Source organism: Leptosomus discolor, chromosome 1 (genome assembly GCF_034619465.1).
Source record: "Leptosomus discolor isolate bLepDis1 chromosome 1, bLepDis1.hap2, whole genome shotgun sequence".
NCBI lineage: Eukaryota > Metazoa > Chordata > Aves > Leptosomiformes > Leptosomidae > Leptosomus > Leptosomus discolor.
Window position 1 is genome coordinate 133,866,467 of NC_141391.1, and position 13,682 is coordinate 133,880,148.

The window sequence follows — 13,682 nt, forward strand, 5'->3', positions numbered from 1 at the left end:
TATATTTTTTTTCCTCTCCCCTGTCCAATTGAGGAGGAGGAGTGATAGAGTGGCTTTGGTGGACACCTGGCATCTGGCCAGTCTCGACCCACCACACCTGTCTAAACATACCTTATTCATCACATCTAAGTGGGAGGAAGGGTTTCTTACCAAGGGTTGTATATGGAACAATGTGTAGTATTAAATGAGTTAATGCTACTTATGAAAATCTTCATAGTTCTTCGATCCTCTGTTCATGTATATTTCACACTAAGCTTTAAAATACCATCTTATACTTTGCAAATGCTGGTGTGTTGCTTTTAAACAACCAACCAGCTACCTATTTGAATTCTTAAAAAACTGTAACAAAGGTCAGCACAAAATCAGGATCTAAAAAGCACTGAAATAAACAGAAGTATTCAGAAGATAGGTCCTCCACACCAACAAGAATTCACATTCCAAGAAGTTTTCCCTCCTATAAAATTATTTCTTCTTATTAATAATGTGGCAGCTTCTACAAGCCTGATCATAAAGCAGAATTCAGTGCTGTTATGCTTCAAACAGAATAAAGGACTGTTACGGCTCCAAATACATCATCAATCAACTAAAGACAGTATTTGTAAAAGTGAAGATCAAAGCATACAAGGATTTTAAGTTTCACTTACATCTGCACTCAGAACACAGCAGAAGAAATATTTGGAAGATAAAACAAATCTGATGGTGCCATGTAGTGTCATATAAATGTATGACTTGTCTAAACATACCCCAGCATTTTATGGCTTGATACAGCAAGACTTTTCATTCATATCAGATTGAAGTTCAATGGTTTTCTCTTTCACTTTATCTTCGAGTTCCATTAAAATCCTGGGGGAAAGAAAAAATACTTTTGAGAAAGAAAATAAATACTACTCGTAAGAGATCAAAACAAAAACATTTCCCCCAAGCTTATAAAACTGACCAGAGATTAATAGAAAATGACAGAATTTTGTGAAGTAACAAACAAACAAGTACAATTATGGTTGCTCCATCACAAAACTGCTTTGTTCATTTAGTCAGAAAAATATAATTGATTCTCATTGTTAGCGTTTATTGCATATTACAGAGAGTCAAAACAGTGACTTTCATTTGTTATTTTTGAGGCTGGGGCAAAACGAAGCCACATCTGGCTACCTAGGCGTTTATCAATTGCCCGACACATTCACAAAATTTTACTAATTTCAGCAACAATATTAAAGATCTGCTAATTCATTACCAGTGTTTTCACCTCTGTAAGTAGTTCAGAGGGGACAGATTTACCTGTATTTTTACACCTAGCTTTTATGTAATTTCAAAAGTCCAGCTCTCCCTCTCTCTCTGCCCCCAGGCAGACAGCAGAATTTGAGCTGTAATAAGCAGAGGGAAGAAAGAAGCACACCCAATGGTCTGCTACAAGGACTCAGCAGCATCCATTTCCTAGCATATTTCTCCAGACCTCCAAGAACTTCCTGCAAGAACTATCACAACATCCCAGGCCCGCAGCTTTCCTAGCAACAGTTTAGGTACTTTCAGGTCTATACAGAGCTTCGCTAGCTTACACGGGACTCTTTATGGGCCTAAGCAATTGCTCAGTTGGAGCAATAGGGTCAGACTACAAACCAGTTAAAAGTGATAGGATTATGAGAATGTCTTTACAAAAATACAGTACCATTTGCCCAGGCTAGTCCAAGATACCACAGACCTAAACAGTGAATAGATAAGGAAGAGAGTGTTTTTGCAAGTACATGGCACTGTTTATCCAAAGGAGCCATGTGTTTAGTAAGTAGTAAGACTGAGACAAGGAGATCTTGACAGATATACGACACTATTCACCAGGCCTTGTAAAACAAAAGGTGCCATATATCTCAGCAATGAGAGAATCTCGACAGGAATCAAGGACAAGACTACAAAGCTCTGTTAGACAAGACAACTTGCAAGAGACAATCAGGAGAACTCACCAGACTACAAAGCTCTGTTAGATAAGATAACCCAAAAGAAAAATCGTTAAAAAATTTCCCTCAAAAAAAGTCAAGGGAAGTCTGAACTTTTCAACTGTAGGAAACAGTGCGCAGGCTTAATAGACTTATTAATATTAACTTCTCCACCCAGGAGATGCATGATGATATGATAATGAAACATACGATGCATGATGCAAAGGGGGATACATGTTAAGGGGTACAAATATAGCATAAGTAGTAGGCATATCGGGAAGTCTGTGCCTTCCTAGTACCTTAGCCAATGGGGAACTGGAGAGGTTCCTATGCGGCCAAGAAATTAGGATAAAAAGGGGGCTGCGACCCCAGCAACTTTGAGACACCCCACAGGATATGCCCAGTGGGCTCTCCCTTTATTCGAATAAAGTTTATTTTTACAGGACTCCTCTGTCTCCTTTGTGAACACTGACCACTGGTGACAGGATTTTCCACACAAATGGGGGCTCGTCCGGGATCCAGGGATCGGATTCCACCTTCCAGGGATGGCAGACGGTGAATGGGACTGACGGTGCGCCTCACCTGAATTTCGGTGATCAGCTCCCTTCGGTTGCTGCCGGCACTGGATGATTGATGGGGTTCCTGAGACTGTTCGGAGATAGATGAGTGGCAGACCAGAGGGGTCTGTGAAGGGGTCCACAGGGAAGAACCACTGAAATTCTCACCGCTGAGTACAAGGGGAAGGTTCTTGCAGGACACCCAGGAGGTGTGTAAAGAACCAAACCAGACTATAAGCCCGGGACAGGTGACCTAAGGTGGTCAACCTGCACGTTTGGCAGAGGGAGGACGCTCTCTCAAAACTTGTGGGCTCACAGACACCCAAGGGGGGGTTGAAAGGAATAAGGGGAGGTTTTCACAGAGCACCCAGGGGGAGTGTAAAGGGAACTGATGAGGGGAAATAGGGTCCTCAACTTGGTAAACTGCTTTGATTGGTCTCTGACTCTTGGATCGGTATTTGAACTTGTGGTTTTGTTTTGCATATTTGGAATATGGAATTGGTTTTGGTGTCCGTTTAGGGTACTGTAGTTTGTGCGGAATAATCACAACTGCAGTATTTTTGGGGTTCGAGTCCCCACCTGATTTGATAACTTTGTGATTCTGGACTGTGTGCTTTGTCTATTGGACTATGATGTTTGGTTTTATCCTGATAGTTGTGAACTTTTGAAACAGGGATTTTGCCTCCTTGCTCTGTTTGCGTTATGACTTGGGGGTTTGTGTTTTGAAGTCTAGCAGCTTTGAACCTTTCATGTGTGGAATTTGACTTCTGGCTTAGTTAGAATTACCTTTTTGGTTTATGTAGGAGAAATGGGAAACAGTGAGAGTAAATGAAAAGGAAAGAATGAAAAGGAAAATGAGCAGAGAAAGGATCCAGCAATACCCCCAAACAGCCCATTGGGGAAATTGTTACAATATTGGGATGATTTAGAGCCACACAGAGAAGTGACTAAAGAAGTTGTGGTAAAATATTGTTATTTTTTATGGCCACAATACCGATTGAATGAGGGGTACAGATGGCCCCTTTAGGTACCAATGATATATTCTTTTGTCAGAATTTATGCCTATATTTAACACACACTGAAAAAGGACTAATTGAACAAGAATGTGGACAAATATGGTTGAGAGGGAGAATAGTTGGGAGTAGTATGATAAAGAAAACGGGAATATATGTGGCAAAGGAAGGAGAAAAGGAGGAGAATAAAATAGAGAACAAGGAAGGATCAGATGATTTCCAGTATTTATCCCCACCTTATGCACGACCTCCTCTAAATTTACCTAACCAGGAGGAGGAAGCAGCAGGAGGGCCTTCATTGTATCCTCCGATACTAGATCAGGGGACGTTGGGTTCAGGGTCTCAAAGGGCCCCAACAGCCCCTCCAGGTGATAGTAGTGAAGAGGAGAATGATTCAAAAGTAATCTCTCCATCTACAACTAGGAGAGGAACCAAATATGAGGCTCCTCGGCAATCTAAAACACAGTCTGAAAAAGTTCATCAAATGCCGTTGAGGCAGGTCCCCCTCTAGGAGGACAAGGGGGAGGTGTTGGGTTTGTTATTGTGCCTCTAACAACACATGACATAAGAGGTCTAAAGAAGGAGTTACCCCCCTACCTGGACGATGCTATTGGGGTAAGGGAGAAAATAGATGAGTACCTGGGGAATGCTGATTATACCTGGAAGGACTGGGATTTCCTCCTGGGAATCCTATTTGGACAGCAAGAAAAACGGATGATTTTACAGAAAGCCTGTCAGTTGTGGGAAGATGAACACCGACAAGCAGCAGGAGGTGCAAATGTACTCACTGTTGATGACACAATTCCTCAGGTGGACGCTAACTGGGATCCGAATAATCAGGTTACTTTGGCCCGCCTCCGGGATTATCGCGCCTATTTAATTAGGGCAATTAAAACAGCTATTCCTAGACCCAACAATGTGCTAAAGTCTATGTCTTTAGAACAAGAAAAAGAGGAGAGTCCCTCCCACTGGCTGGAAAGGACTAGGGATGCCTTAAGAAAACGGGGGGGGGGATGGACCCTGGTGGGCCAGCCTTTGATACATTGTTGAGGGTGAAACTTGTCACCAAATCCTGGCCTAACATGAGAAGGAGAATACAGAAAGATGAGGAGTGGCAGAGCAGGCCCTTGGAAGAATTAGTTAAGAAGGCACAGCAGGTGTATGTAAGAAGGGATGAGGAAAAGGTGAGGGTGAAGGTGAAAGTTATGGCACAGTTTTTACAATGCCAAGGGTAAAAATGCTGAGACTCACAGGATCAGAAAAACGGGGGGGAACACCAGCATTTAACAAAAACATGTCTTCCTCAGTGCAGGGCAGGGCACAAACCAAGGGGTCAATTGAGAAGAAATCAGTGTGCTATCTGCAAAAAGGAAGGGCATTGGAAGAAGGAGTGCCCACAGAGACAGGTGAGGAGGAAGCCCACAGGTTACTGGCAATGGATTGTTAGGGGTGTCAGAGGCTCCCATTGTTTCAGGGACCCACCACCCTGGAGCCCTTGATAACTTGTAGGGTGGGTCCAGATCGAGAGGAAGTGCACTTCCTAGTGGATACGGGGGCTCTTGATCTACTTTGAACTTTATTCCAAAGGGGTAACAATTGTCAAAGGGATTTGTAACTATCCAAGGGATGAGGGGAGAGGATGAACGAGTAAGAATTATTCAGCCACTGCTAATTGATGTAGGAGAGAAATTTGTAATGCATGAATTTTTGTTTGTCCCTAATTGCGATTGTAATTTATTGGGGAGGGATTTAATGGCTAAACTGGGAATGCAAATTAATATCACAAAGGATAATGAGGAAGCAAATACTGTGGTGCCTTTGTACAAACCATCTGATAAAGTTTATGCTAAAATAAACCCAGAAGTATGGGCAGTCCCAGGGAAGTATGGAAAATTAGATATGGAGCCCCTTCAAATTATTTTGAAACAGCCTGGTCAAGTAATCTCTAAAAAGCAATACCCTATTTCAAAAGAAGGAAGAAAGGGATTACAGCCCATTATTGAGTCTTTACTACAGGAAGGTCTTTTGGAACCTTGTATGTCTCCCTGTAACACTCCCATTCTGCCAGTTAAGAAACCGGATGGGACCTATAGGATGATACAAGATCGAAGAATAATAAATGAGATTATTAAACCAAGGCATCCCGCAGTCCCAGATCCCTATATTATTTTAAACCGTATTCCCTCCACACATCATTACTATTCAATGCCTGACTTAAAAGATGCTTTTGGGGGATGCCCCCTCACAGAGGATAGTAAATACCATTGAGAACAAGAGGAAAAAGGGAAAATAATTAAACAGTTAACGTGGGCAGTCCTTCCGCAGGGATATACGGAGGCACCAGTCTTGTTCGGGCAAGCTTTACAAGAAACACTGAAAGAGTTTACTCCGTCCCCAGAGATTAAAAATTACTGCAATATGTGGATGATTTACTCCTGACAGGAGAACAGGAGGAAGTAGTAGCAGAAGCCACAGTGCAATTGCTTCATTTTCTAGCTAAAAAGGGGCTTAGAGTATCTGAAAAGAAGGCACAACTGGTGGAAAGGAAGGTTAAATATTTGGGACATATTTTGACGAAAGGCTTGTGATATATTGATCCAGAAAGGATCCAAGGGGTTGTAGAAATACCATTACCTAAGACTAAAAAAGAACTGCGACAATTTCTAGGGTTAACAAGGTATTGCAGAACGTGGATTGAAGATTTTTCTGTTTTCGCTAGACCCTTGTATAATTTTTTTTTTGATACAAGACAGTCCCAATGTCATAGTATGGTCACCAGAGGGGAGGCAGAGCTTTGAAGCATTGAAAAGCAAGTTAACTGGAGCTCCAGCCCTGGCCCTTCCAGATTGGGAAAAAGAATTTGAATTATATGTGGATGTTAAACAGGGCCATGCTGAAGGAATTTTAGTGCAAGAACACAGAGGCAGTCGGAGACCAGTAGCCTATTTTTCTAAAATGTTAGATCCTGTGGTCAGGGGGTAGCCTTATTGCCTGCAAAATTGTGCAGCCACAGCCTTAATGGTGACTGAAGCCTGAAAACTAACAGCAAGAGGATCTCTCATTGTTGAAGTTTCTTATCATATTAAGGCATTGTTAACTGAGAGAGCTTCTAAATGGATGACTAGTGCCAGATTGTTACAGTATGAAACTTGTTTAATGGAACAAGAGAATTTAGAATTAAGAAGCGGGGAAGGGTTTAACCTGGCCTCCTGTTTAACTGGTCCAGAGGAAAGGGGCCTGGAGGAAATCCATGACTGTATACAAGTAATAGATCTTCAGACCTGGGTTGGAGAAGAACTACAAGATACTCCTTAGCCAAATGGAGAAAATGTGTTTATCGATGGATCTTCAGGAGTAATAGAAGGGAAACAACTTCAGGATATGCTGTAATAGAAGGGAGAAGACTGCAGGAAGGAGGAAGACTACACTCCACCTGGTCAGCACAGACTGCGGAATTATATGCCTTAATAAGGGCCTGTGAATTGTATCAGGGAAGAGTGGTAAACATATTGACAGATTCAAAATATGCATATGGGGTAGTTCATATGTTCGGGAAATTATGGGAGGAAAGAGGGTTATTAACATGCAGAGGAAAAACACTGGCACATGAGCATTTAATTATTTGCCTTTTAAAGGTGGTGAACTTACCAAGGAAGGTGGTTATAATACATGTCAGGTCACATTTGGTGGGAGATTAGGAGGAGAAAATAGTTAGTTGACTGGCAGATGAAGCAGCTCAGAAAGCAGCACTTCTATCAAAAGTATCTAAGATTCTCCCTTTGCTCCCAGTGACGCAACCGCTACCGGAGAAAATGTGTTTTCCACCAGAGGAATTAGAGATAATTAAAAATAGTGGGGCAGAAGAAAGGGAAGATAATTGGTTCGCAAAGGATGGTAAACAATGTTTTGGGCATTGGCCCTGCAGATATTGAAATCATCTCCATGAAGGGAGTCACTGGGGTTCTCGAGGACTGGCAGAAGCCTTCCTTAAAATGTATGCTGCCATAGGTCTTTTTGGTTTAGCAAAAAGAGCTGGTGAAGGTTGTTTGATTTGTGCCAAAGTTAACAACCGGGTTGCAAGGGAAGTTGCTAGGGGAGGGCGACCCTGGGCTGTACGCCGGTTTCAACGATGTCAGGTGGATTTTACTTAAATGCCCCGAGCGACAAGGTTTAAATATATTTTGGTCATAGTATGTCAATTAACCAGATGGCCAGAAGCATCTCCGGTTGCCTCAGCAAACACTGGATCAGTCATTAAAGTGTTTCTGGAACAAATAGTCCCAAGATATGGAATAGTGGAGGCAGTAGACTCAGACAGGGGAACTCATTTTACAGGAAAAGTTCTTCAAGAGGTTATGGAGGCTTTGGGGATACAATGGGATTTACACACACCAAGGCATCCTCAAAGTTCAGGCTGGGTGGAAAGAATGAACAGGGAAATCAAGAAACATATTTTAAAATTAGTGCTAGAAACTAAGATGCCATGAGTACGGCTTTTACCATTAGCTTTGGCCAGAATACTGGCCAGACCTAGGGGAGATATTCAACTATCCCCATTTGAGTTAATGTTTGGAATCCCTCACCCTGCCAACTCTCGACCCAGTGGGGAGGTGGAGATAAGTGATGTATATTTAAAACAATATGTGGCCAGAATACTGTCTCTTGTAAAATCTCTTCGACGGGAAGCTCAGCTGGCACAGACCCTGCCTTTGGACTTTGCTGTTCATAGCATCCAAACAGGAGACTGGGTCCTGGTTAAGGAGTGCAAAGAGGCACCATTAGTGGCAACATGACGTGGAGCATACTAAGTGATGTTAACCACAGAAACAGCAGTCAAGACAGCAGAGCTCGGGTGGACTCATCATAGCCAAGTCAAGACCTCCAAAGCCCCAGAAAACTGGACTTCTAAGCTGGAAGAAAAGGATGGGAGGCTGCAATTAACTCTTCGCAAGGGTGGATCAGACCAATAGTCGGCAAGGAGTCCTGTGTGTTTACCCACGGATTATCCATTGAACTGGTCTGTAAAGACTTTCCTCCTCTGGAATCTCCAGTGACTGGTGGGCTGGTACTAACGGGCATGCTGTCATTGCTTTCTATATTCTGAATTGTTTCTGTGTGTTTATTCACCACACCTGGAGCAGAGAGCAACATGGTATCTTTGATAATAATAATTATGTCTTTATATCGTTGGCAGGGTCAAGGTCAAGAGTGAGAAATCAAATTTTTAAGTTTAGGGGAAGAAATAGCCAAATCCTTTAACCTCAGTAATTGCTGGGTTTGCGGAAGTCCAGGAGGATCTGAACACTGGCCATGGGTAGCCCAGCCTGTCCAACCTAAATGGTGGGTTAGTGATTTGAGTACAATCCACAATGGAACTGAATTCTGGACCACAGAGGATAGCCCGTGGCAACTCCGTTATCCTGGGAAAGGCATTTATTGTCTTAACAGGACAAGGCAGGGGGGAGTATATCTGGGGAAATGTGTTTGTGAATGGACCCTGTCCCCAGGGTATGATTGTTATGATCCCTACTGCCATACTCATGATTGTGCTCAGTATCAGGGGAAATGGAATCAAACGCATGTGAAACTCCGTAATAATAGTTGAGTAAAGTGTTCATATCAACAGTTTGGGCTGGAAGGATGTAAAGCCGTAGCAAGGGATGGGCAATTTGATGCCCTGTTTGTAGCCTGTCAGCAAGATAACACCACAAGTAAAGACCATTTAGTCCGGATGTATCAATGGCAATGACAACATCAAAATGGGACTAGGACCCATTTCTGGAAAGTTTGGTCTAGATCTAATCAAACTGGGAAGGGAATGTGGGCATGTAATTGTAAATGGAAAAAGACCGCAGGAGCATGGAAATGTGACTATTGTGGGTTCAACGGTGAGCTGAATGTTGTTGGGGGGCCTTTAGTATCCGGGAATCACTTGTATTTTGAACAACCAATAGATAATGAAACATGGCAAGGTCCCTTTTCCAGTGGAACCTGGGCTCTGAAAGGTCATTACTGGATTTGTGGACAACATGCTTATCGGAGGTTACCTCCAAATTGGTCAGGGATATGTTATATAGGATGTATTAGGCCACATTTTTTTCTGTTATCACAAGGTCAGGGAAATCACCTAGAGGTTAAAGTGTATGATGACTTGGCATGAATGCCCTCTGAAAGTATACATTCCTCTCTGACTACAGAAAAAACTAGGTAAAATTGAGACCTTGAAGACGCCCTGTGAGACCTTGAAACAGTCCATAAAAACTGTTGGACTTCAGGGTCAATAGGCTAATCTGGTTATTTGTCTGCACAAGAGCAGCTTCAGAGTAGTTTTCACCAAATACAGCTACATATTTGTATCAGCTCAGCATCTAGTCCCATGTGTTTTGGATCACCTGTGAGTAATTAATGGGATTATTCACAAAATCAGTAACTCAATTGCATTCTCTAATACATGGCTATTTAGCAGGCATTAATATTTCATTAAAATTCATGTTTATTATTGGCTCAGTAAGCAAATTGTTATAATTTAATTATATCTACACTGCTTTTCAACTAATCCATTGTCATTAATCACTCCTTCCCTTAGCTACCTCAGGCAGCACATTCAAACATTCAAATGAGTCATTCAGATCAATTAATTTGATTATAAGCGACTTTGACAACTTTGTTTCACTTATGCAAAACTTTTTATTTTCTTGCATGACATGTTAGAATTACTTGCCTTGTGGGCTGAGTTCTATATATTAGAATGATTCATCTTTGTTTTACTAGTACAATTTTTTAAGAGAGCTAAATGACACATAAGACACCTACTCTGTCCATTTAGCATTTATGTGTCATTTGTTTTTTCACAGAAAGATTCAAAGTTATACTAGTCCCCCCTAGCCTTTGGGGTCTCAAAACTACCCGCATTTCCATGTATACAAGAAAAAAAAGCAGATTTCCTAAAGGGAGAACCTTTAAGGGATGAAGTTCAAGGCTGATATTGCTCCCCTATAAAAATAAAACAATGGACACAAATTTGAATACAGAAGTATGCTTGTAGAAGGCTGTATGAATAATCAAAACAGGATAAAAAGAGATCTGGTCCTAATTCTGTCAGTTACAGAGAGGTGCCTAGCAGCAATCTTTCCTATAAACCAAAAACAATGTAGCTGTATTTCAAATTTTGAAAATATCCTTTTTCATTACCAGCAAGTAGAGCTGTAAATCTGTGTTTCAAAGGAGAAACAAGTACATATGTGAAATCCAGCATGTTGTTTAATTTTTTTAAATTCCTACCAACTCAGTTAATTTCTCAGCAATATTAGGATGACTTATTTCTAAATAAATGAATATTCTGGAAGCATTGGTATTGAAACTATATGCATTGTATGCAGAGATTTAAAAGAAAAATTGATGGGCATGGTATACAGAAATATAAACAAGTATCTGCTATTTGCAGTCTCTTAATGCTTAAATTATGGCCCATAGATCACCAGTGCTCTGGTAGATGCAGGCTGTTAACTCTACTTATTTTATCTCCTTGATGTAATATTACCAAAAGTAAACATGTTTTCTCCTCCTACCATAAGAGTAACAGATGGTCTTCTGTGGATTTACAAGAGGTAGGAGGGAGAAAAGGCCCCCAAACTATCTGTTAAGAACCCATCCACAGAGAACAGAGAGAGATGGGAGGGGAAAAAATAGAAAGAGAGAACAAAGAAAAAAAAAAAAAGAGAGAGAAGGGGAAGAGAGAGCAGAGAGAGAATGAGAGTGAATGAAAGTGAATTTTCTGCACCACTCTTTGTTATTTTGGTTTAATCTAGATAGTTTTATAACTACTATAATTATCAGCATTTACATCACTGAGAGCTGAATTAATGAGCACGATGGGGTTCCTAATCCTTAAAAGTACTTGTCTGATTAAAATTAACCTGTGTTTCTGTGACTTTAGACACATTCAGACTCCATTTTAAAACTTTCACCTTCAAGTTTGAAAGGGGGTCCCTTCCAAGTATAGTACCTTAGCAAGATGCTCTGCCATTCCCATAGGGACCTCACATTCCTTTTCATTATTAGTTTTATTACCTAATAAAAGCACAGGTACATTCTCTTCAGTTGCCTCCTGCAGAACAAAGGCTAAATGTCAGCTGGGACACTGTATTTGAAAAAAATCACAGATCAAGAGGATAAAAACTAACAAACATCACACCACAACAAGATATTTAAGACATCGCATATGAGCCGGGTTTATGTCGCTTTACTTACAAACACGTCATAAATTCAAGTTGGACAAAAGGTATGAAAAAGACAGAATGCAAGCGATTGACTAACTTAGCATTTTTTAATAACAGCACAGAAGCTCATCAGACCATATATTAAAAAGGGAGAGAGAACTACTGTTGCATAAAATCACTAAATTTAAAACGTTAGACCTGTGTGCGTGTTTTGAAATCTATAAGCATAGAAACCTCATCAGGTGATTGCAGTTTAGAAACTAGAGAAACTTGAAACCTGTTATGCACCACTGATGCTGTTGGAAAACCCCTTACCCCTCTTATTCTGATTTGAATATCAAGAATTTTAATTAGTAGATACTAGTAAGGATGACTGGTGATAATTTTAGGTAGATCAGTCTCAAATAGAATAAATGATTAAATATAAAATAAAATCTGTATTGCTTATGCTGCTAGCATGCCTCTGTAAAATTCCAGACCTAAGGTATTCATTAACCAATAATCTCTTAGTGGTTAAAAACAAGGACAGTAAGTTGTAGTCCAAGATGTCTGCGAGACAGGATTTGTGATGGTACCCACTGTGTATAATCTTTGAATCATGAACAAAGCAGGTACAAGCCAAGAGCCTGCGAGCCAAGGACATATTCCCTGACCATACATGGTCAATTCGAGGAGTGGTTGAGACCTCCGACTCACGGTCCACGTACCCAAATTACACCACCCTCTCAAAAGAGAACAACAGAAGACTACGACTGAGGCTGCTCGCTAATTTGCATCAGAAGCGAGAAAAGAAGAACCAATCATTGAAAGGATGTATTGTATAAACTAAATATGTATGAATTTAATGTATAAATATCTGTTGATTGCAATGTGCCGGCGGACATCTTTGGGAATGATCCCATGTCCGCGGTGTGCATCGTTATTAAAGGACATCTCTACTTATATAACTTTGTGTAGATAAGTTTTTCTTACCCACTGCAGATTTGCAACACTACCGTGCTACACAGGCTCTACATCACACGGTTATAGCCACTGCTCTTCTAATTATACAGACAGGAAAATAATTACAACATCTGGGTACAATCATGCCAAATAAATTACATAAAGTAGTGAATAAATTCACAGAATAGGCCCCCAAAAATATATAGAATAGTCATGTATCAAAAATCATTCTGAAAATGGTTAGAATTATCACAATGAGTACATTGATAAAATGGGCTGAATGATGCAGCAGTAAATGAACTTAGCCACATGTCTTCAACTTAGCAATAGTTTGTAGCAAATAAAATTAGTCAGTAAAGATGACTGAACTATTACAGCTTGGAAAAAGATTTTGACCACAATATTTGATTTTTCTGGATCAAAACCTGGAATTCTCCTCTGTCTTTTACCATGTTGAATTATAGCAATCACTGATTTGCTAAGATCATGTATTTAATAAGGGCTTGTCCTTACAAAATGCATGTTACTATTACTTCAGTAGAGTTACTCAGATGAGGAATAACTATGCCTGTTCGGAAACATTAGAATGAATGAGTCCTAATTTCAACTCACAAAGCCACCTCTTGACCGTTACAGAGAACAGTGTATTACACTAGAACAGATGCCCAATAAAATAAGTGTAAATGATCTTTGCATACCAACTCGTTCCCTACTTTTTCAGCAGAAATACTCTGCAATAGTAAGGAAATTGGAAGACACACTTTGTTCTCTTGAGTGACCCAGTCCTTTATGGCAGCAGCTTTAATTTTCCTTTTATTTTCTCTTTTGGCCATAAGCAAATTCAGCTGTGTGCACTCTCAATATGTTGTCTATGACCTACAGAAATATACCAAGAGAAAAAACCAAAATTTTTAATTAACTGAAGCCACTCAGTGGCATGGGTTATGAATTTGTTGTCATGTGGTTGAAAGGATGATCCCACAGGAAACCGAACTGTTTTGTACCACAAGACAGTTTTATGGCACT

At 40.6% G+C, this 13,682-nt stretch overlaps 1 protein-coding gene across 1 annotated transcript in view; it reads right to left on the minus strand.

Annotated features, from left to right (window-relative positions):
- Positions 1-752: 752 nt before the first annotated feature.
- CRACR2A (calcium release activated channel regulator 2A) overlaps positions 753-13,682 on the minus strand; it is a 44,813-nt gene continuing 31,883 nt past the window's right edge. The window contains 5 exon segments of the mRNA XM_086460817.1: positions 753-843; positions 1,953-1,966; positions 2,508-2,609; positions 4,093-4,185; positions 11,501-11,602. Of these exon segments, the coding sequence (XP_086316943.1) occupies positions 753-843; positions 1,953-1,966; positions 2,508-2,609; positions 4,093-4,185; positions 11,501-11,602 (402 nt within the window).